At 41.9% G+C, this 23,577-nt stretch overlaps 2 protein-coding genes across 2 annotated transcripts in view; one reads left to right on the top strand and one right to left on the bottom strand.

The window, feature by feature from the left end:
• The first annotated feature begins 801 nt into the window (after positions 1 to 801).
• yipf2 (Yip1 domain family, member 2) lies at positions 802 to 5,614 on the top strand. Its single transcript, XM_005945672.3, has 9 exons — positions 802 to 1,120; positions 1,273 to 1,338; positions 2,380 to 2,534; positions 2,618 to 2,698; positions 2,800 to 2,887; positions 3,342 to 3,458; positions 3,546 to 3,712; positions 4,077 to 4,259; positions 4,344 to 5,614. The coding sequence occupies exons 2-9, from the start codon at positions 1,308 to 1,310 to the stop codon at positions 4,437 to 4,439; spliced, it is 918 nt and encodes a 305-aa protein (XP_005945734.1). The 5' UTR covers positions 802 to 1,120; positions 1,273 to 1,307; the 3' UTR covers positions 4,440 to 5,614.
• A 5,232-nt stretch (positions 5,615 to 10,846) lies between these two features.
• Positions 10,847 to 23,577, bottom strand: part of carm1 (coactivator-associated arginine methyltransferase 1) — a 17,516-nt gene continuing 4,785 nt past the window's right edge. The window contains exons 2-16 of the mRNA XM_005945671.3: positions 22,046 to 22,171; positions 19,686 to 19,792; positions 19,096 to 19,200; positions 18,857 to 18,967; positions 18,410 to 18,587; positions 18,094 to 18,184; positions 17,218 to 17,299; positions 16,972 to 17,057; positions 16,812 to 16,901; positions 16,578 to 16,715; positions 16,258 to 16,347; positions 16,022 to 16,134; positions 14,771 to 14,848; positions 14,299 to 14,367; positions 10,847 to 14,212 (exon numbers count right to left, since the gene is read on the bottom strand). Coding sequence (XP_005945733.1) covers positions 14,073 to 14,212; positions 14,299 to 14,367; positions 14,771 to 14,848; positions 16,022 to 16,134; positions 16,258 to 16,347; positions 16,578 to 16,715; positions 16,812 to 16,901; positions 16,972 to 17,057; positions 17,218 to 17,299; positions 18,094 to 18,184; positions 18,410 to 18,587; positions 18,857 to 18,967; positions 19,096 to 19,200; positions 19,686 to 19,792; positions 22,046 to 22,171 — 1,604 coding nt within the window. The 3' untranslated portion in view covers positions 10,847 to 14,072. The remainder of the gene's footprint in view (positions 14,213 to 14,298; positions 14,368 to 14,770; positions 14,849 to 16,021; positions 16,135 to 16,257; positions 16,348 to 16,577; positions 16,716 to 16,811; positions 16,902 to 16,971; positions 17,058 to 17,217; positions 17,300 to 18,093; positions 18,185 to 18,409; positions 18,588 to 18,856; positions 18,968 to 19,095; positions 19,201 to 19,685; positions 19,793 to 22,045; positions 22,172 to 23,577) is intronic.

The following is a 23,577-nucleotide window of genomic DNA, read 5'->3' as shown; positions in this document are numbered from 1 at the left end:
CCAATAACTGCCAATAACTTCTACACCCCCTTGTTTCTGTGTTTTAGTTTGATCATTTCTCTAGCTTTCCTATTTAACAGCACTATTCCCCTGTTCCCCTTTCCCTTTGGCACTGAGCAAATTATATTTCCCTGAGAGTTGCATATGCACATGCAGTTGATCATCAGTTGATTATTTTTCCCTTTTCTTATTGTCTTGCTTTGGTACATTTTCCCTGTATAGTCTATGAATGGCTTTAGTTTGCCCCTGTGGCCCATCTTTGCTGCCATTTATTTCTTATTTTCAATACTTTTAATGCTTTTACTACTGCTATTACTACTACTTCTTTATCTTCCAGCTGGTCCCTTTACGGGTCATCACAATAGATCATCTGCTTCCATCTCACCCAATCCCTTGCATGCTCGTCTGTCTCACCAACCCCCTTTATGTCCTCCCTCACTACACTTACACCTTCTTTTTGCCTGGCAGCTCCACCTTCAGCATCCTTTGTCCGATATATTATCCACCCTATCAAACTCTTCTCAACCTTGCTTCTCTTACTTGGTCTCCAAACTGCTCAGAAATCTTACCATGTTCACTTCTGACCACCGACAGCTCCACTAGACACGATAGAGGGTCTCACTCCCTTGCGTGAACCCTTCCTTTCGTTCTTGTTGCTATCCTCCTGTCACAAATCACCCCTGACACTCATCTCCATCCGCTCCACCGTGCCTGCACTCTCTTGTGTTTTTTGTAACGTTAGAACCTTTCAAATAAAGTTATTTTGAAGAGCGCTTCCACGTGACAGCTTTGTTTACGCGGTGACGTGTACCGGAAGCTGTGTTAAAATGACTCCAGTATCAGCAGGACCTGTAAGGCTGTGAAAGACAGGTGTTAGCATTGTAATGTTATTAATGTCTAGCATTTTATTAAGTCCGCACAGACGCTGTTATTAACCCACTAGCTATATTAACCTTAGCTTTATTTACAATTTAAATATTAGCTAGTCGTAGGATTCGCTGTCTCTGCTGAGTGGTTGATATTACGCCATTCAATATCATCATTATCAGCAGCAAGATCCTGCTGAGCAGCGAGGACAGACTGCCAAGACATATTTCACCGCTCTGGTTATTACATTTTGGTACGTTTCACCTGTTCTTATCGGATTTTAAAGCGTCAAAATTGAATATTTTTATATTATACATTAACTCTAAACTTCAAGTGGTTCTCTTGTCGGTGAACTAACAGATGTTCGACATAGCATTTCTTTACTAACGTTCATTTTTCTCTCAGCTCTTGCATGAAGTTACTGGTTGTCCATTGGAGACATGGCTAGTCCAAACAACCTACAGTTTCAAGGTAAATGTGACAGAATCTTTAAAGGAGATATAGGTTGTAAATGTCTGCTTGTTTTGTTCTGCCTGGGTTTCTTTGTGTCACGTGTTAGTTCCAGGTTGGTAGTTGGGAGATCTGTTTTACGCAGAAACCAAGCTGTCGTGTCCACGTGAATCAGAAAACGGGACTCTCCCCTTACCTAGGGGTTTTAATTGGCTGTAAAAGGGTTTATGCTGCAGTGACCATGCAGAGCACATAGTACAGTACTCTGAATCACGAAATCGCCCTGAAAACGTTGAAAAAAAATTATTGTTGATTGCAAACCATCTACTAAAGGACAAATAGCGACATCTGCTTGCCATACTCTGCTATCGCAGTCGTTTGTAAAGATGCTCTTCCTGCTTCCTTGTAATTTCTTTTACTTTCATGCAACATGTAACATTGTGTAGATTGCACGGGCGATTATGGGTCAGATTTGCAGGAAAATTATGCTTGTTTTCATTTGCATAATATGCATGGATGTATTGAACATCCTGCTGATTTATGACACACAGTGAGTTCCAGTGTATTCTGTGTCAAATACTAAGTCTTTTCTCTGACCTACTAAACGGCATGCTAGCATGGCTATTGAAACACCTTCATGGTGTGTTGGTAACTTCTCTTACTGCTTGTTTTCTAGTCTTATTCAATAAAGTGTGTGTTTTAAAAACCTTTAACAGAAAGTCTGTCTCTCTGTGAGGCAGGCTGATACCAACACTATGTAATGTAAAGCAGCACAGCACTGCTGTTGACTAAAATGAAACAAGGTATGGAAGCTTCTTGCAGGAAGTTGTTTTCTTTGTCAGATAATATCATTAAAACAGGACCGGTCCGGTTCAGTGACATCAATTAGGAAACTATAGACAGAAACTGAGATCGCTTTTTCAGTAACAGTTTGTAAATATGCTTTTAAATCCTCTCAAGTTTGACATTTTAACATGAAATCTATGGGAATTTAGTCCCTGTGGGAGTGCTGATCAGAAGAACTGCGCTTACCGACTGCCTTTTGCCCATGTGCGTCCATAGAGTTTGAAGAAGCAGCAGAGCTGCTATCGGCAGACCCTGGAGCCTCCACACTCAGTATGTCGGGGTCAAACACCCCCAACACAACAGCATCAGCAGGAGAAGATGTAAAGCTGGACCTATCTGAGGACGAGGAGGGTCAGCAAGAGAGTTCAGAGGTAAAAAAAGTTGTGTGGACTACGAATAAAGTTTGAGTTTCTACTTTGAGTGCATATCAGCTGATAGACATCTGTGCTTCCAGCTGTTAGGAGGGCAGAAACCAAGTGGTGGCTTCTGGACCTTTGAGTATTATCAGTCTTTCTTCGATGTGGACACAATGCAGGTATGCCTGACATCTACCTGACACTTTGTCTACACAGTCTTTGTCTTTGTCAGTCAGTTTGAAGTTACATGTTTCTTTTGTTTGACCCTATCATGATGCAGGTGCTGGACAGAGTGAAGGGGTCAGTGATGCCACAGCCTGGGAGAAACTTCATCAAATACTACCTTAGGAGTAACCCAGATCTGTATGGTAAGTGGAAGAAGACACATTTAATTATTAAACTGTATTGCAGGAAGAACATATTTTGCACTGTGCCTTGTCTTATGGGGGGCATGTCGAGGCTGTAAGTAGATTTTTGGTAGGGGAAATTAGATTCTAGCTATGCCTGAAGATGAGTCGTAGGTGGGTAGGTAGGAGATTAAGGGCCAGATTACTGTTGGTTTGCACCAAGGTAAGCCTCTTTTTAATCCTAAACGTGTTTAATGTCTCAGGGTCTTTATTATCTTATTGAATGTATCAGTTAATTCATGTGATTCAGGCATTTCTGATACATGTTAAAAAGCTGTTCAGGTGTCACTTATTGTAATTCCAGCTTTAACTGTTTGTTGCCCATAGGTTCAAAGGATCAACAAAGTGTCCATCAATTTTTTGACATTGATGAATTAGAAGATGAATGCACTCATATAAGTGTGCGTTTGTGCAGGTCCCTTCTGGATTTGTGTCACACTGGTGTTTTCTGTGGTGATTAGTGGGAACCTGTCCACCTTCCTTGCTGAGCAGAAAAACCCCACCTTCCACTACAGACCACAGTTCCACAGAGGTTAGTGCTGCACACGGTCTCAGTTTGACTCTGTGTCACTGTAGCACACTGGATCTGCATAGCTCTGTCTTGTTTCTCTGCCTTTAGTGACAATTGCTGCAGTAGTGATCTTTATGTATGCCTGGCTGGTGCCGATCGGGCTGTGGGGTTTTTTGACCTGGAGGCAAGGGGCCGAGAGGCAGATTGGAGGCTATTCTTTCCTGGAGACTGTGTGTGTTTACGGCTACTCGCTCTTTATCTATATCCCCACCTCTGTGAGTACATCTGTGGTGTTTACAGGTTTAATAAGTTGTATAAATGATCTCACCCATGATACATGATATACATGTATAATATAGCTCACATTTTTGGAAACCTCTGATGTCTATGTAACTTGCCGTAATGTTAAAACTCACCTGTGGTTCTTCATATTGAATGAGTGCAGAGGTCTGTTCTGCCCAATGTTTTGAGTATTTTTGAAGAATAACATGTTCTGTCTGAATAATTCATTTAAGGTTTTGATTGGCAGCTGTGGCCCAGGCCACTGCCAAAAGGAAAGGTCAAACTTTGGTAAATTTCAACAAAAACCAAAGCAGAAACAATAATTAGCTGAATAAAAGTTCACCCTGTCACCTTCAGGTTTTGTGGATAATACCATATGACTGGCTGCACTGGATGCTGATCCTAATTGCCATGGTGATCTCAGGCTCAGTCCTGGTCCTCACCTTCTGGCCCGTTGTCCGTGATGACACCAAGGTGACGGCGGTGGCTACAGTAGTGACCATAGTGGTTTTGCACACACTGCTGGCAGTTGGCTGTAAGGTCGGTGAGCTGCGTGGATCTCAGATGTATGGAAGGACACCTTTACATTGAACCAGATACTCAATCTCCTCTCTTTTCTTCTAGCTCTACTTCTTTCACGCAGAAACATCCCCACCAACAGCTCTTCCTACTACGTCAACTCTCCACAATCACACAACGCTGGCCTTCAAAACCGACTGACCAACACCGAGGAGCAGCAGGGAAATGAAGACCGTCTTTTTTGACAGATCGAAAACGACTAGACTGGAGGAGACGGTGTTGATTATCACCATGGTGTGATTCACTTAATGCTTCATGGATGAAGTGCTGGGACGGTTGTGTGTATGTGCGTGTGTGTTTCGTTTGTCTAACTTATCCTGGGGTGGTTCATCTGTATTTCTACTGTGACTGATGTTTCATGATGTGGTGGATTGAGCAGTCCTTCTTTAACACTGTGACTTCCGCTCATTTCATGATGTCGTAAAGGACGCAGGAAGACACTACAAAAGCTAATACATAAAACAATGTCACTCCTACTAATTTATCCTTATGACACATCACATGGACAACAACCAGATTTTTCAAGTTTAAAATGATTAGGTTAATGAGAATGCCCTAAATGTCTCATTTCTCATATAAATACACTTTGTGGCTTGTGGTCAACCCTGTGGGCTCATAGATGGAATTATGCGTGGCTCTGCACAAGAGTTTAAACATTGTTCAACAGCTGTTTTACAAAGCTCCGAATGTTATAATTGATATTATTAGATGACAATGATTGATTTGTTGGTGTGTACATCACTTTAATTTTAGAAGCAGGGGTATGCCCCCCTCCCTGCATCCGCTCTACACGTACAGATACATAGAAAAGGGACAATAATGGGGTATTTGTGTATTAAACATGTAGTGATACTGCCCTTAAGACACTGTTAGATGCTCTCAAGTCAAGCAATCTCTGAACTGTAAAGCTGCGGACTGGTCAAAAGATGATTGTAAAATAAAATAGAGTTTATGTGGTCCTGCCGGAAGAGTATACATGTTTAGGTTGGCTCTAACTTATTAGTTATTCTATCACAAACTGAAACTCCAGCTGCTGCTTCTCGGCCACGTGGAAATGTAGTTTACCGTTTTCACTCACAACACTGAATCCCTGAATTTGCTTCAGTCGGATGTGCAGAAAAGAGTTTATTGAACCTGCAAAGGGACTCCAGCACATCACCGCCACTCTTCAGCCTTCAGTCACAGAATGACCTCAGCTGCTTTACTTGCATAGACAGTTCAGTGTAAAATGAAGAAAGGGTTGATGGATGTAGAGCTATTTATTTCCTACTGTGAACCCAGGTAGGGTTGTATTAATAAACGGATTCTCTACTCCAGATTGTTTGGATCTTATTACTGTTCCAGTCTTTGATCACTCACAGCTGAAAAGGATTACAAGGTTTGCAGTTGAGCGATGTGAATCACCTTAAGCAACTTCAAAGATTGACTTGAACTAGGTCCCTTATGTGACAGGAAGACTAGAGACATGGCTGTGTTAGACTTGATGTCTAACACAGATTTTCAGACATTTGTCTAGATGTGTTGTTTTCTCAACATACTTCATTCTGACCTGGTTTCAGGATGAATTTGACCTACTTTGACTTTGTGTTAGTGAAATGATTTGAGAAGATGCTTGACTGCTTTAAAGCTCAACTTCGACTTCTTTCAATTTAAGATTTTTGTTTTGTAAATATTCAGAATTAAATTGAGATAATCCATCATCGTGATATACACTATCCCCATTCCAGGTACATTGTAACAGCAAACCCTGCTGAAACCTTATACCAAAAATGTAACCTGACATGCATCTCCTGAGAAATGTAACTACATCTCGTCATCAGTGCACATCTGCAGTGGATCATCGGCCTCCATCTCACCCTATCCCTAGCCTCTCTCTCTTCTGTCACACCAGCCCTCCTCATGTCCTCCTCTACATCCATGAACCTTTCTGCAATCTTCCCTTTTCTCCCTGGCAGCTTCATATTGATATCAATATCAATAAAAATAAATATTTAGCACCTTTTGTCCAGCGTATTTACTGTCATTTATCTGCAAGAACCATCTCACCCTTGCATGTCTAACTTTGACTCCAATTCTCTTCACCTGAACTGTTTCTCTCATGTACTCATTTCTAATCTTGTCCCAATGAAAATCCTACCAACTTCACCTTTGCCTTCAGTCTTTATGTCAGTGTCACCATCTTCAAACCATCATAGCAGGTCTCTCAACAGTCTTGTAAACCTGTCTCCACACATTCTGCAATCTCTTCTTCGCCTGTCTCGTGCACTGTTCGTTGCTTTGGGTGGTTGACCCCAGGTATTTAAAGTCATCCACCTTAATCAGTCTCCTCTTCTTTCCAGAGCATGCTTCCACCTCTCCAGGTTCTCTTCCGTCCGCCTTCTGTTCTCACTACAGATCACTATGTCTGCAAACATCAATCCATGCAGACTCTTGTTGGCCTAATCCGTCAACTTGTCTGTCATTATTGGAAATAAGAAGGGACACATCTTTTTCGTATGTACTCCATTTTCAGAATCTCAAAAGTAACAGGACAAAACAATATAATTCGAATCACAAGGATTGTTTTTGAGCCTGATGCTAATATTTAGAATAACAAATCCTATGTATTTTTACTCTTTCCCCTTGTCATCCAGAGCTACGTGAGAGGAGGTTTTTGCTGACTCCATCAGCCTCGTGATCATCTTAACGCCTACTACATCTGAGTCAGAAAGCAGCCTTCCCACATTCAGATAAAGAATAAATAACACTGCAGGATTGCAGTGGAGAGACGGGACCAGATTAAACTTGCTGCCCTGGCACTACCCAGACTATGGATCTCTCACACACACACACACGATAAACTGTACTTTATTTACTTAAACAGGCTTTCCTGGAACAGAGCACAATAATAATATTAGAAATAATAGGCCCTGCTTACACCGAGTGAACCACAGGAGTCTGTATGTTAAGCAGAATATTAGTAACGCATACAGACTATGAATTTAAAGATACAACTGAAGATTTTATGCTCGTGCATTCACAACTATTAAAACCAGCTCCATTAAGAAAAACAAGGTAGATAAGAGAGCGTGACCAGTATGTGTACCCTGTTCTTCATCAAGTAAACATTAAATGCACTACAGAAGAGTTTTCTTTTTGTTTTTTGTCTCTGTCCATTTTCTCAATTCTTTCTCATCTTCTCCCATATGGAAAAGATATTTATAAATCTTATCAAGTTTGTATCTGTCTTGTGTGAAACTTGTATGAAAAGCAGACAAGAGTGAAAACAGACATAAGAAACCTTGAAAAATTATATAAATGAAACTTGTATGTTTTGGATACTTACTAATACAATATATGAAAGTAATGAGAAACTGGCCACTTTCATGAGTAAATCATATAAACCTTACATGATTCGCTATATGAAGCAAGCCAAAGCTGGTGCAAGTCTTTTATAAGTTTTTCCTATTTCTTTTCCATTTGAGCTTATCAACAAAAAATGTATGATCGAAACTTTAGCTTATATTTCAAACAATATTTCTTGTGCTGGTAAATTTAGGGTCATCACAGCAGATCATCTGCTTCAAGCTGATTCTATCCTTTGCATCCTCCAAGGTCACACAAACCCTGTGTGCTCTTCTTCATTACATCCATGAATCTTCTGTGGTCTTCCTCCTCTGACAGTTGTGTCTCGTCTCTCTTACTTTTGTCTCCAAGGTGGAAAAACTGGTGAGTCCCTCTGATATGTTAATTTCTAATCCTGTCCATTCTGGTCACTCCCCAATAAAAATCTTAACATCGTCAACTATGCTACCTCCAGCTCAGCCTAATTTTTAAGCCATATTTCGCACCAGGCTTCACTACCATCTTGCAAACCTTCCCTTTCACTCTTGCCATAAACCTCAGCTCAGAGGCAATCCCACCCTAACGTTCAACCCTCCATCATGTCCCTAAACAGGATCACTTCTGGCTCAGAGAAACCATCATGATGGTGGCCTTAAGGATTTAACATGGGGAGTGCCAAAATGAATGGGTGATCACTTGGTGACCACATCCATCTTTTATTTACAGCATGTCTAGACTGGGTGAATGTCCCCCTCCCTCCAACCAGAAATGTGTATGCAGACTCACTTAAGCCTGCATAAGCCAGCTTAACTAAGAGCTATAGTTGGGTGAATGAAAGCGAAATTGTTTTGTTTTTTTAAATCAATAAATAAACTTCTAGACCTCTTGAAAGTACAGAAACAAACAAGGAAACTAGTTCCACAGAAGAAAGACCTGACAGCTAAAACATGTTTCCTATTCCACTTTTATAACATCACTTCCCCCTCAGGTAACCTGCACCCTGAGGGGGAAGTGCTCTGTTAGAACAAGATACTATGCGATCTTTAAGACAAGACAAGGCCTGATTGTTCAAGATTTCGTATGTGAGGTGGTTTTTAAACTGGATTCTTGATTTAACAGTTAGCCAAATAACACACTGAAGGAAAAGTCCTAAAAATGGCTTCATGGATAAAGAAAGTTGGGTATCATCCGTCTAGTAATGAAAGTGTTTGAAGTTTTCTTTCTAACAGGATCATCAAAGGGAAGCACGTGTAATTTAACAAGCAACAGTCCAGAGAGCGTAACTCCATGGAACGTTTTGTGCAACTCCCATTTACATCTATAACCTGTAATCTTTTTGACAGATATGATTCAAACAGTTTCTACTAATCTCTGTTTAAATGTGAGATGCCCTAACTTTACAGAAGGCTTTGGGGTTTTTTTGTTTTTTAAAAAATAGCATTTGGAAAAACAAACAAACAAAAAAAAACAAAAAACACCCAACCTTTTTTCCCAGACCAGAGAAAGATCTAAATCAGGGGTGTCAAACTCCAGGCTTCAAGGGCTCGAGTCCTGCACGGTTTTAGATCTCACCCTATGTCAACGCACCTGATTCAAATGATAAGTTCATTACCAGACTTCTGGAGAACTTCAAGACATGTTGGGGAGGTCATTCAGCCATTTAAATCAGCCGTGTTAGATCAAGGACACATCTAAAACCTGCAGGACACCAGCCCTCGAGGCCTGGAGTTCAACAACTGTGCTCTAAATGGAGTGCAATCCCAGTTCCACATACAATTTTATAAATTTAAACGCTTTATGATCTCAGTAAGTACTGCTCTCATGTTTAATTACATCTAGCTACCCAATTGAATTTGGAGTAGCTGGTATTTTTATTATGGCTATTGGAACAGCATGGTACCAGTGAGTCTAGGAGAAACCACCCAAACCGTTGTCCTTAACACTTACCTCAAGTACAAACATCTCAGTGTGGATTTCCTCAATACTGTACCTCTCAAACTCTCTTCATTTTCCCACAGCTCGGCTGAAAACACTTACATATAAACACATGCATGTTCAGAGCACTGCTGGAGATTAGAAACATTTGTGAAACCCAAGTTTTTACTCTTGTTTTTAGACCCTTGTTTGGTTTGTAGGCACCACTTGCCCTGAAGGTCTCCCATGAGGTCTGTGTCGCAACCTGCTGTATTCATCACAAAAACAAAGACAATTCTATTTCTATTTAAATAAAAAAAAACCTTAGGGGTTTTATGAGCACCCCCAAGGTTTATGAATAAATATCAGCAATCTGACATTACAGTTATTTTCAGCTGTACGCAGCACTGATGACTAATTAGCAACTGCTAGCATACTAGCACCAGGATGGTTGTGACAGAAAGATTTCCTGTGGTGTCCCAGGAGTTCATGGGCCGAGTCACTTATTTGGGGTCAGTGAATAAAAACAGTCTGTTTTGTAAATCTTGGCCACAACATGTTTTTAAATGGAGGATTTCCTGTGGCATTAAACTACAAGCTCATTGGCTAATGACTCAATCAAGCGATGCACCTTCACAGTTAGACCCGCCCTTCTTCACGTATGATTTTGTACACACTCGACTGCACAGGTGGAAATATCGAGGCCTTTATGACATGACAGCTATGTTTTTAACACCCACAGACAATATAAATGTTTAAAATAGCTTAACCAATAAGAGTCCCCCCATTATTTCTTTTGTAAATAATACTCATCATCATGGATAAACTGCATTTTCTTTGCCAATTATCATCAATTAGGACCAATAATATTCAGCTTTCGCCCGACCACTTTCAGACCACAGTATCAGCAGATATCATTGGAAGTAGCTCGAAGTTGTCTTCAGCATTACCTCCTGACCCCTTTTCAAATTAAGTAGCAGTGACATTGCCTGTTTTTAAACAAGGAAATTATGAAGACAGAGCCATATCAGCAATCTTATGGTTGTTCCTGAAAGCAAGCCAGAATATACCATTCTTAAGTCATGATTCTATGATCAGTTACTTTTTATATTCTATTCTGTTACCAATTTGCCTTGGATATTAGTCGTTTCCATGCGTTGCTCCATAATAGATGCCTAATGGCGTCATTTAAAGGTTTAAAGGGTGCCTACTGGGACATCAGTGACTAATGTACCCATAAAGCAGGAATCACTTAGCAGTCTTAAGCACAGTGGCTTCTTTTAACTGTGTCTGGAGCAGACGAGTCAATGTCAGACAGTGAGAAAGGTGTTATTACTAGTTGGTGAACACACAAATGAGAGAACATGACAGTGAGTCTTCCTCATACACTTCCATGGTCAAAGTGGATGCCACTATGACTACACAGAGCAATGAATCCATGACAGAAGAGACACGATGGCTATAGAGCAGCTACAACATGGTAAACATCTGTTGTATCCACAGTCTATTTAACAAATTAAAGTACTACAACACCTGACTCCAGGATGGTTTTGAAACATTTCCACAACATTTAATTTGCGCTTTTTTCCTTGTTTGCTTTTTTTGTGAAATAAAGAAAAAAAAAATATCAAGAAAACAAAAAAAGTTATTCCTACAAACAGACATTTTTCCCCCCTCAGCACTCCTACTAACTCAAATTCCAATAGTTGTGACACTGGAAGCAATGCATAAATGTGTCAGTCTTTCTTTCCTTGACTGATAAAAAGGGGGTGTGGGCAGGGGTGTGTGTGTTGGGGCAATGATATGTTGGAGGTCATACACATTGAACAGCCGAGGAGAGAGGCGTACCGGCCCCTTCTCCCTCGCCTTGTCATTGAAGTCTACTTGTGACAGTCTCACAGTCTCAAAGGGAGTTTGGGAGGAGCATCAGGCAAAGGAAACAAAGATGTAAACTAGGACGTTGCCGGTCCGGCACAGCTTTTCTTTTCCCGCTAGCCAGCTGGCTGCATCCTGGGTCATTGGTCTTTACTGGTTCATTCTCCAAATCTTCCTCCAACTGCACCGAAGCAATCTGGCTCAACAAATGCCTGACTGGCAAGAAGCTGCTGCAATTTATTCTGATTTAAAAAAAACAAAACCTTCTGGGTGCAGAAAACATGAGCAGCAGCAGAAAGTGCATTTCATATTTTAGGCTGACAGGGCTGAAATGTTCTAGCTTCTCTCAGACTGTGCGATCCGTCACCTTCCATGTTGGGTACGAGAAACAATCAAATCTTCCACAAGTCCCTAAAGAGACATGGCAAGCAGCTAGCAGCTATTTGGCAACCACAGACCAACAAAAGCCAAAATTTGGTGGCAGCCAAAAATAACTCTGTGCTGTAAAGTGGCCGACAATAAGTTCAACTATCCACAACTCTGAAGCAAGCCAAGAATAAAGCTGACTACTATGACAGGGCCGTAATTACAGATCGATGTGGATGAGTGAACGGCTGTAAGTTTATCATCTCCTGACCATCTATTACTGCTACCACCACTGTAAGTGTCGTACAGTTCACGCACTGATCAGAAACCCTTTCATATCGAGCTGGAGCCGTTTACAGTGGTGACAAACATGTTCATCTGGAATATGAAGAACCCCACAGGATCAAACAGGTCATCAGCTCAAATACAGATTTGCCTTAAAACTCTGATTTAAAAACATGAATTTCAATGTGTGAACTTCATGCTAAATTCAGTTGTATAACACGAAATAAAGACTGGACAAAAAAAAAAATCTTCCTGCAACTCCTCTAATGGTGTCTTGTTGAATTTTTGTATTCACTTTGGACGGTGGCAATGCCACAATGAAGACAGCGCTGGAAATGTCCTGTGCAGACACAGCATCCTACTGCTGCTCGTCAAAGCATCCGATTCCTCAAGTTTTATTTTCCTGTGATTTTCCTCAAGATATTAAATCCATCTAAGACACCTACTGTTTTTAGAAGGTGTGAGTCGGTAATCTGAACAGTTCTACTGCTTCTTAATATGAAAAACAGGAAGTCGAATAAAGTGGTATTATGCAAAGATGAGGTAAGTTAGCATCCCAACTTATCCCATCTGCAACACCAATATTTCAGCTACTCATTCTTTCAGAGTCCGTGGGTAAGTAGGACTCTAACCCTAACAGCACGCGCAGCCACACTGAATGGCACACAGGAGCATTTACTGAAAAGCCCCAACCATTCAGTCGCTCTTTTCCATTAACCCGAGGGCATCTTCAAGTTTCCTGTTCAGATATTAACCACAGTGAGTCATCTTATAAGGCCTAGTAACATTTACGCATCACTTATATCATCACACAAGTCTCAGTGTAGTCACATTTACTGATAGAAACACACACGGTTACAACTCTGAACGTCCTAAACAGCAGCGCGCACACAAAAAGGAGACTCGCTTCTGACTGACAACAGCAGAGAGACCCAAACATTTAGAAATGGGGTCAAATTCCACCAGAATTAGTGCTGGCTCCACATGCGGGCAACGCTGTGTACATATTGTGGATTTGTCTGAATGAGACGCTGAACAACATTAACGGAAAGGTAACCTGTCTGAATTGGAGAATGCCATCATTTTAAAAGACTGGTGATGTCAACAAACAGCAACTTATAGCAGACACTGAGACGCTCTGTTATCATGACTCAGCATGGAAGGTGATAGAGCAACACCAATGCTTCCAAGCAGAACTCTGAGGGTCAGCCTGTCCAAGCCACTAAAAAAACAAAACAACAAAACACAAAAAAAATATTTCTACTCCTCTGGGTGCCAAGACTTGTAGATGGCTTCAGTTTGTGATCCATCCTCCTCCGCCTAAACCCAAACTGCATGAGTAGGAGTAAGCAAGATGCCGTTTGTTTAATGATTTGAGGGGGCCGTTTCATTCGGCACAGCTCAGTCTCTGGGGAAGTGTGGAGGGAACATGGCTGGATCCAGTATGAAAATCTAAGGTGGCACCTGTAGAGACGCAGTGATGATGATCATGATAACAGTGTCCTACTGCACAAGTGAAAAGCTTCAGCATCACTGGTGAGGAAGTGTGGAGAACCACGGGAGCGGACCGATGTTGGTATCTGACAACAAGCGGATTCTTGAGGAAAGACAAACACTCGCAGGGTCATGACATCTAAATAATGAGCTATAAAGAGAAAATAAGGGAGGTGGAGGGATTGAAATACATATCGAAGGAGGGTGGAAACCCAGGGAGGTCAGATGATAAACTGCTGTGCATCTCAGATGATACAGTCCCAGTGAGGGAGGGGGAAAAGGAAGGCTTCGGCTTTCGGAAAGACAAGAGTCTGGACGGAAACGAGAGTTTTCAACGGTTCATCTAGCGATGATTCAACAGAGCAGAAAGAGGGTGTCGAACAAAAAGGAATCTCCAGCACAGAGCTGGTTTTGGTATACTGGTTTTGGCTGCAGTTGGTGATCAATCTGGGTTGGGGAGGGGAAGGGGGAATCTTCTCATGCGGGGGCATAGGAGGTCTTTGCGAGGTCTTCGTCTTAACTGCCATAATGCATGGTGTTGCTAGGGATGACCATAGGTGAGGCCATGGAGATGGCAGCGCCCCCCATGGTGAACTGGTTGGTGACAGGATAGTAAGTACCGCTGCTACTGGGGCCGGACTGACCCGTAGTGGCTCCTAAATTGGAAACAAAGCATAACAGTCAACGTTCACACTGAGAAGACTTGGACAGTAAACTTGTGTTTGTGGACCAGTGGGCTTACCCTGGACAATTCCTGTGCTCATGATTGAGCCCATCCTGGAGTGGGTATGATTTACAATCCCTGTGTTCACTGTGACCAATCAGAGATGAAAGCACTGTTAAAACCAAGTAGCATCGGGAGTGACAAACCATTTCACCAGTGCAATAAACGCATGCCACATCAGCTGCTTTACAAAAATCTGCAGTAATTTGGGTCCCAACACAGACTATAAGCTGTAATCTGATGTAAACATCAGAAATATCACTAAAATCAAAAGCTAAACTATAACTGAGTACTTTCAAACGTTTTCAAACTAAAAGCCCTTTGATGTTGCTCAGAGGAGCCGAAACAACAGAGTGGGGTTAAAAAAATAAATTAAAAAACAGCATTAAAAGAGTTAAGTGTGATTTGATTAGCTGGAATGTCAGTGTTTTGAGGACTAAAGATGCACTCCAGTAACAGTAAAATGATGATTTTCAGATGAGATTCATACCCAGGGGGATGAGGTTGTTGTGAGACACTGACGGGCCGCTGCCAATGACTGTGCTGAGGTCATAAGCTGCGGGCATCCCTGAAGAAAGAGGCAGCAAAGAAACCCAAAAAACACCATTTACTATAAACCGTCAAAAAAAAACAAAAAACAAAAAAAAAAAACACACTCTTTGGGGTTGGTTCCTGAACACATCCAGAGTGGAAGTGATCTTAAAATGTGATGCCGGAGCTGGTAAGTAGTTAGTGATGCACCGTGGCAGGGAGTCCTTCTACTGCAGGGCCGCACTGTACATTTGGAAGTTTAAGGTTTCAGACAGGATGTTGTTGCTGTTCATTCCTCATAAATATTTTAGAACAAACTGTTTTAAACTAACATTCAACCTTTAAAAACAAACAAACAGTCTATTAGCATATGTTGCTAGTTTAGCTGTAACCTAGCATTTCCTCTTGTATCTGCACAGTTACAGCTGGAAAAGCTGGTGCTGACTACAAGGCGTAACTCTGGACTTCAATCTAGCTCCAGGGCAAAGTGAGTCACACCTGGCTATGTCCATCATTATATACAGTCTTCTTCCCAGGTTCTCAGATACTTGAGCTAATAAAGCTATAGAATAGATGTGCATGAAATTTCAGGCATGTGTACTATAATAAATTCATGCAGACTGCTTTTTACACTGGCTCATGTTTGAACTGATTTAGTCTTTCCTCTGTTTCTACATTGGAGTTTGTGGAACCGCTTCACTTACTTCCAAGAAGCCCAGAGAAGAGGACAAATCTGAAGAACTGCTGCAGCTACACTGCTATACAGAACAACTTCATCGCTTGACCATCGTGTTTCAGCTGCTGGTCTTCATCGCTGTCATCATGATTAGTGAGCACCATCCAATGCATTTAATTCTCAGTCCTGCTTTGTTCTAACAGGTAACTATATTTGTTGTTCTTTGGTCTCTGTGTGGCAGCACGGTGGTCTTTCTGTTTGCAGTTTGTTCTCCCCGTGTTCGCGTGGTTTCTCTTTGGCTTCCTCCCACAGTCCAAAGATATGCAGTTAATGGGGTTAGGTTAATTGGCCTAAATTGCCCAGGTGTGCCTGTGAGTGCGAGTGATTGTCTGTCTCTCTGTATTAGCCCTGCGACAGACTACCTGTCCAGGGTGTACTCTGCCTCTGCTCTAAGACAGCTGGGATATGGAGAATGGACATACCACGCCATGTCTGAAGTATTTACTTAATCTAGCAGTGTCTGAGTGTGTTCACCTGATACAGCCATCCCCTGACTCATGTTGTAGGCTGCCCCTGTGTTCCACATGTTCTCAGACGGGGAGGTGTAGTGTGAGCCAGGAGGGGGGTTGGGGGTAGTGCCTGTGTACCTGCACATAGATAAAAATAATAGATATAAGAAGTTAGAGAAGACTGTATTCACCGATACCAGACACTGTGTCAATAGTGCAAAAGCAGATTGGCTGTGTTTGCTGTGGTCAGGATAAACTAACCTGAAAAAGGGGTTCTTCAAGTCCAGGAGGTTGCTGGACTTTGATCCTGTCTGGTCCACCTGGGCAACAATACTGATGTCGTAGCTTTGTCTGTTAAGAAGTAAATATTGAGACTAATTATCATCAGAATAACATGATTAGCATGCAAGCAAGGTTCCTGGAGTGGCCACTTAAGGCACGCTCCCATGTTGATGCCCAACTTCAGCTAGGAAATGAACAGGTTTCCAAAACACGACAACAGGGTTTGCTGTGACGTCAACGCTTATGCTACAGATTTGGGTGAATGAAACTGTAGTTTTCTTGCATTAATACTAACATACCTCTTGTTGGCCACCAGCAGCGCAGTGCCGGACAAAGTGTCCCCAGCCTTGGTGAAAAGAGGAGACTGCAGGAGACAGCGCACCTGGTACCAGTGAGTGAGAGGCTCTGTGGGTGCTGTGGATAGCCACACTGTCATCCTACAGGAACACAAATAGATTGATGTTTAAGGACAAATCTGGCGCACGTCAAAACTTCTTTAGCTTCAACACACTCACGCAGACTTCCTGACTTACACTGATCCAATAAAAGCCACGTCAAACCAGAAGGCCAGGCCGTGCACCAGGCCCGAATGCATCATGTGGAACTTAAAGGGAATCTCTATCCTGAAAGCATATCATTTATTAGTAGACATTCCTACAGTAATCACAGACACACATTAAACTGGACACACACCTGTAAAGATCCTCTTCTTTGGCCTCCAGGAAGTTGACTGTGTATTTGACTGACTTGGCCATCAGAATACGGATATCAAACGTGTCCTGTGGGGGGAAAGAAATCTGCTGTCACACAACTCTGATTTCTACAAAACACTGCGCCCACAAAAAGCCAATTAAGAAGTCGATATTACCGTCAGATCGCTTTGCTCGTTTGTTCAATTCTGATCTTAAAATCCTGCACATGCATGCATGCATTACTTACCACAATTGGCTGGCGGAAATACTCGTCCACTGCTGCCCCCCGCAGGGCAGAGAGGTCTACACCGTGGAAGGAGGGCTGGTACCTGAGGGGACAGGAAGAAGTGTAGATTCTCACTTTTAGATTGCTTGATTCCTGCCTCAGCAATAAAAATGGCTCATCAACACACTTGACCCTGCAGGAGTCTTAGTGTATTTTAAGATGAAGCTGAATTCTGAGTCATAAAAAGCACACGCACCAATGCACATGCCAATGAATGTAAGTAAACAAGAGCAATAAAAATCAAATCATTAGCTCATTTTGGGCAGCGAGTACTCCTGCAAGCCCAACATGACATCATCATTTAAAAAACAAAATCAACAACAAAAACAAAGTACATTTTGTATTTAGGGACACACCTCTCCAAGGATCTACTGCTTCTTAAACAGCCGAAACCGGTTTGACGTCAACTCGACAACATTAGCATCGACTCTGATTGCGTCCTACACTCACTCGTGCCTACTGTTATCACGCTAGTTTGCATGACTCATACCTCTGAGTGCGATAAACACCTTTGCACGCTGCTGAAGCACCAACTCCCTCGCTGATGCAAACGGTCAAACTAGCCCCGAAAAGATGATTTCGAACGTAATGACCAACATTTTGAACAATACTCCGCTCTCATAACAGAAACAAATGAATAGTTAAACTGCCAGCAGAGAAGAAAGAAGAAAACTGCCTTTACTTGGAGCTCAGATGCATGAAGGAGTTTCTCATTTGATAAGGCATTAAAAAGACATTCATGCATAGAAAAGCTTTCTAACCAAATGAATCCGATGAAGAAAACAATGACGCTGACCCAGAGAACCTCCTTCGTTCCCTCCCTCGTTCTGTTCTTACCAGAAGTTGGCTTTGGTGAACTGCTCCATGTACAGCTGCTCATCTGTGAAGGGGGCCAGGTGGACATCTCCAATAGTGGGGAACATTTTACCTGAAACACCCGCACCGATGAAGACAGTAAGCAAAACTCGTGTTCACGTATCTTCCACCACAGTGCAAGATTCTTCTAAACTGACATCAAATGATTTGGAACACCAAAGCCTGTGGATATCTGACAACATGCAGAACTCGCCAGAAGCAGCTACTGTCACTAATCTGTGGCTGTCTGCAGTCTCAGCCTCCATTCTAGTACATCTCTTGTTCTTCCAAGACTCACCATTAGGTTTGAGGAACTTCTTAGCATGCAGGTAGCTCTCCAGCATGCGCTCATTGAACAGCATGTAACCCATGGGCTCTGAAATGATGATGTCAACTTGCTCCGGCAGCGTCACCTCCTCTACTTTGCCCGGAATGACGGCCACACGCTCCCCCAGACGGTTGCTGTTCACCAGCACCTGCAGCACAACACAACAAACACATCATCATTCAAAAAGCTGGATTTAGCTTGTCTGATCTAAAGTTAATGTGGACTGTCCAGACAGCCAGAGCTCATAGCTGTTACATTTTCAGCAACAGCGAGATTCCCACAGCTCAAACACGTCACCTGAATTTAAAACATTTAGTATAGTGTTTAGAATGGATCGTAAACAATGAGAGGCTGTGCATCCAGTGAAAGCATAATCAGAGGTAGGTCACTGATCTCAGCATGAATCTGTGTGTGTACCTCGGCGTGCTGTGCCATGGTGCTGGCCTCTACAGCGTACACCTTCCTAGCTCCAGCTTGAGCTGCAAAGAAAGAGAGGATTCCCGAGCCACAACCCACATCCAGCACCACCTGGAGAAAAGAGGACAGACAGCACACAGTCACAGCTGCAGGACAACACTTTAGTCTGTACTTAATGTAAACCAGCTGTTTTCAAACATCTGTCAGCCTTATCAAATAGCACATATTCAGCTCGCTACCTTGTCCTTAAAGTCAGTGTGGTTCTGGAGAATGGCCCGCTGGTAAGTCCCTGTCCGAACATAGTCCTGCATCATGTTCTGTTGCTGGGAGAGGTAGCCATAAAACTGCAGAAACACAAACACAAGCACGCTCATGAGTTTGGACTTTTGGCACTTTGACTTGAGCTCAATTTGCAGTTTTAAAAAAAGAGAAACAAAGTTCTTTAAGTTTCTTAACAAAAAGATAAATAAATAAAAGGACCAGCTCAGACATAAAGCACCCAAGTTTGTGCTGGGATCTGTAAACAACCAAACCAAGCGGCTTCTCAACAGATGGATGCTTGCAGGTAGAAGTGCTACAGAGCCCTTTTAACTCCTCCTGGAGCTGACTTGCAGCTACTTTTAAACACAAAGTAGTTCAGATGGTGCCCAAAAAAACAGAAGCAGGCTTCATTCTGACTGAATATTCCTGTAATGAGCAGTCTATAAATACTCAGCCAAGAACAAAGTAAGCGTCATTACTGCAGTGTGTTTAAAAGGAAATGTGGATTCAAATTAGTCAGGAGATAATTCAAGAGTCCCAAAATTGTGTGAGAGTGTGTGACAGTCACCTGGAAATACTGTACAGCAGAGGACTCCTCTGTTCTTTCACTGAAGACAGATTGCTCTCCAAGATGCCCACGACAGTTCTTCAGCACGTTATAAAAAGACTGAAAGTCTGAAGCGAAGCACAAACACACTGTAAGTTGGTTTTGTTGAGCTACACTGCAGTTTAATCCTTTTTCTCTTCCTGTGCTGTCAGCTGTAAACGGTTTGGTTTTCTGTCCTCTCGTGCTGGGAAACAATATTAAATCCTGTGCAACTACTGCAGCTTAGGTGTAACAAATACATGATTAAATAATTAAGTAATTCAATATCACAGTTTTAAGATTTAAGTTCGCATTTCACAAGCATAGATCATTTTTTTTAAACTGCCATGTCCCACATACCTTGGTGTGTGTCTGCATTAATCATGAGTGGGTCTACCTCCTCCTCAGTGCACACAGTATTAGCATTTTTAACACATATCATGGAAAATGCACCAATACTGATGCATCCAACAATCACAACATTTCCTTCTTTTTCTGCTTCATTTGTGCATTTAGACGACTTTTTGTTCAAGGTGAACACAGAAATCTCAATTAATCGCGCGCCTTGAGGCGGCTGTTGTGATTTGGCGCTATATAAATAAAATTGAATTAAATCTCAATTTATTCCCAAATAAAATAAAATTAATAAATAAACAAAAAGCACTTCATTTTTTCAGCATGTGTCAGCTTGATGGCAGTGGCTGCTATTTTTCCAATGTCATCAGATTTGTGGCAGTAGTGAGAAGGGGCATATGCACAGGCACACGTGAGCATGTGTGCGTCCAAACGGAGGTATAGAAATACATTAAATATAATCTTTGCCAACAGCACCCCGTTCATCTGAACATGTATCTGTCAGAGTAAAGCCAATCACAAGCACAGATGAGTGTACTGCCTGTGGGAAAAATGTGAAGCTGTTAAATCCATAAAGCAGGTTGAAAGTAACAGCTGCTGACAACGCAGCCCTGTGTGAGTGTGTGCGTGTACATGTTTAGACAGCTTTGTGAGGACAGAAAATGGGCGTGCAGCTATATTTGTGGGGACCAACAGTCACTTATGGGGACAAAATGCCCTTCCCTGTGAGTTTGAAAACATTTTTGAGGCTCAAAATGTGGTTTTAGTGTCAGGGTTACAGTTAGGTTATGGTTACGTTTAGGCTGAGGGTTAGGACTAGGCATTCATTTTCATGGTTGGGGTTAAAGTAAGCAGCTAGGGAAAGCATGATGTCAATGAGATGTCCTCACTGAGATATAAAAACATGTATGTGTGTGTGTCTATAGTAATATTGTAAAAATGTGTGTTTTAAGCGTTTGACTAAGACTGATAAAGACCTCCAATATCAACAAAGATTAGCCTGTTTGAAGCGTGGAAAGAAACCTGGCAAAAATACTGACTAATTAAGTTAACTTGATATGAATATCACAACAAATGAAATGTGGGACAATCGGATCTGATGAGTATTTCATTAAAAGGCATCTTTAGTTTTTATTCTTTCAGTTGCAGACTGGGGGGTGTTTAAGGGTTTGAGTAACAAATAAAAATAAAGAGAATTCAAACCAAGGCTTTGTCTACGTACACATCTGACATGAGGTCAGCAAGGACAGTATAGTTGTCCTGCTTTAGGATCATATATTAATGTTTACAGAAAAATATACTTGTTGTAAAACTGTTTGCAGAAAAAATAAATAAAACAGGGAATAAATTTGGGTGTAAGAATCTACACTTATTACTGATGCTCATCAGAGAAACAGACACTCTCCTACACTCCCTGCAGAGGCCTGAGGAGCTTTCCAGGAATGGTGACACAATTTTCATTTAACAGATAAACAAACACTATTTTAACTAATAACACTCAAATGACTGCACTGCTCCTGAACACACCGTTGACTCAGTGCAAACTGTAAACAGTGTCCTGCAGGTAATAAAAGCAGGCTGTCATGAGATGAGTATTTGACTTTGTTGTTAACAAGCTGCACCACACCCCAGAAACAGCTCACCATCATCAGCTCCATAAAACTGCACAGACACAAAAAACCCTTTCAGAGAGTTGACATATTCTTGGCTCCAAACTTGTATAAAATGCAACGTGTAACAGTCTTACTGTGGTGGGGTGAACGGTACTTATATTGCACGCTTCTACTCTACTACAAGCTTCATTCACTTACTCACGCACTTTTTTTTCTATTACTAAGTATTAATGCAGTGGGGACAGCTCAGGGTTCAGTATTGTGCCCGAGGACATTTTCACATGCCAACTGGAGCAGCCCGGGATCAACCTACCAACTTTCCAACTGGTAGACAACCCGCTGTACCTCCTGAGCCACAGCTGCCTGTGTGTTTACCTGTAGGTGAGGAGAACTGCAGCAGCACACTGTTACAGCCCAATGTGATGATGAATGACTGCTTCCCCACGCGACTGCACTCGGTCTCCCTGGAAACCGAACATTTGAACACGCTCGCCTCGTCTCCTAGAAAGAAAGGGAGAGAGAACAGTTTATACTCATCTTTACCAAAATATAAACAAGCAGCGAGGTGATGCTGCTTAAACTCTGCTGGTGGTTAAAAGCAGCGAGGGCTGAGATCACAGCATGTGAGTGCCAGAGTGCTGAAGGAGGGTAGCAGAAGAAAGCACAATGACCACAGCTGATATCCCAAATGTCTCATGTTATTAATGACCAGGAGGCCTGCACCACACATCATCTGGGATAATACCAATGTAGATTTTTACGCTGTATAAATAAGTCCGATATGATTGCTATAACAATGGCATATATTTATGTTCCCTACTGTGGCAATCACAGGCACGTCTGAGAGCAAGAGACACATGTCAGTCTCTGACAACTTAGGAAGGTTATGAAGGAGGAGATGCTAGTAGTTGGATACGTGCCACCTAAATGTAAACAATGACTCCACCAAGTGTCTATGACATTTGTATACACCACATAAAAACAATCACAACAATAAGACAATATGTAGCACAATATGCAGACACTTGCATCTCAGAGATGATTTCGGGGACACCAATTTGTCAACCTGTGCATAGCTCATGTTCACAAATTTGAAATAAAGGATTGTTCATCAAAAACAGGTCCAAACTAACGGGGACAATAGTCATTGTGGTGTTTAGGACAAGATTTGCTCTCTCACACCATTTAATGAAATATTCAAGAACTGGACAGTGCTCATCCTCTCTATCGTATAAGAAGCCCACTAAAGCCAATCGAGAGGGCAGCAAAAATTCTTCTGCCACAGCTGATGAAAAGTCAACAAAGAAATAAATAAATCTTAGCACGACTCCTGATGAGTATGTACTACATGCAGCAAAGTTAATATAGCATCTTCCACCCCATGCTGTGTCACTGCTATTGCACTATAATGCTGGTGTTGGCACCTTGTCTCAGTAGGTTCACACTTAAAATGATTGGAAAAGGAGGATAGAAGAGACCTGGACACAGTGCAGTCTTAGTTTCCTTAGTCCGGCTCACACAGGCTGCAAGAAGATCTCTGCAAGAGCTGAAATTTACTGATTTGCGTATATTTGTATGTGTACACAAAACAACCAGAACACAAGTCTGAACTACCTTGTTGACATCATTGTTAAAATGCAACGTTTTACCTGTATCCTACTGTTGGGTCTAAACTCAGACCCTGCTGTATCCAGGACTTATTCCCGTGAAAGAAAAACAAGGCAACAGCGATCGATCGTTTCACTTGCAAGGGAGGCCTCGTTGATGTCTACCACGAAATGACCCCAAATCCGGCCTCCTCTCGCTGCCTTTTATTGAGAAACAGTTCACACAAAACACATCACAGCAAAGCAACGCCCACATGGTTCTAAGACAAGGCATTGTATGTATATGTGTGAACTTCTGTA

Source organism: Haplochromis burtoni, unplaced genomic scaffold (assembly GCF_018398535.1).
Source record: "Haplochromis burtoni strain Fernald_Lab_line unplaced genomic scaffold, NCSU_Asbu1 Contig_441, whole genome shotgun sequence".
Classification (NCBI taxonomy): domain Eukaryota; kingdom Metazoa; phylum Chordata; class Actinopteri; order Cichliformes; family Cichlidae; genus Haplochromis; species Haplochromis burtoni.
The sequence above is the reverse complement of the archived record's forward strand: the minus strand, read 5'-3'. Positions and strand labels throughout refer to the sequence as shown.

Bases quoted from the DNA above. Each gene is read 5' to 3' on its own strand.
- yipf2 (XM_005945672.3), top strand. From the start codon at position 1,308: ATGGCTAGTCCAAACAACCTACAGTTTCAAG. The intron at 2,699-2,799 runs GTATGCCTGACA...ATCATGATGCAG, and splicing joins TCGATGTGGACACAATGCAG to GTGCTGGACAGAGTGAAGGG. The intron at 2,888-3,341 runs GTAAGTGGAAGA...GCGTTTGTGCAG, and splicing joins GAGTAACCCAGATCTGTATG to GTCCCTTCTGGATTTGTGTC.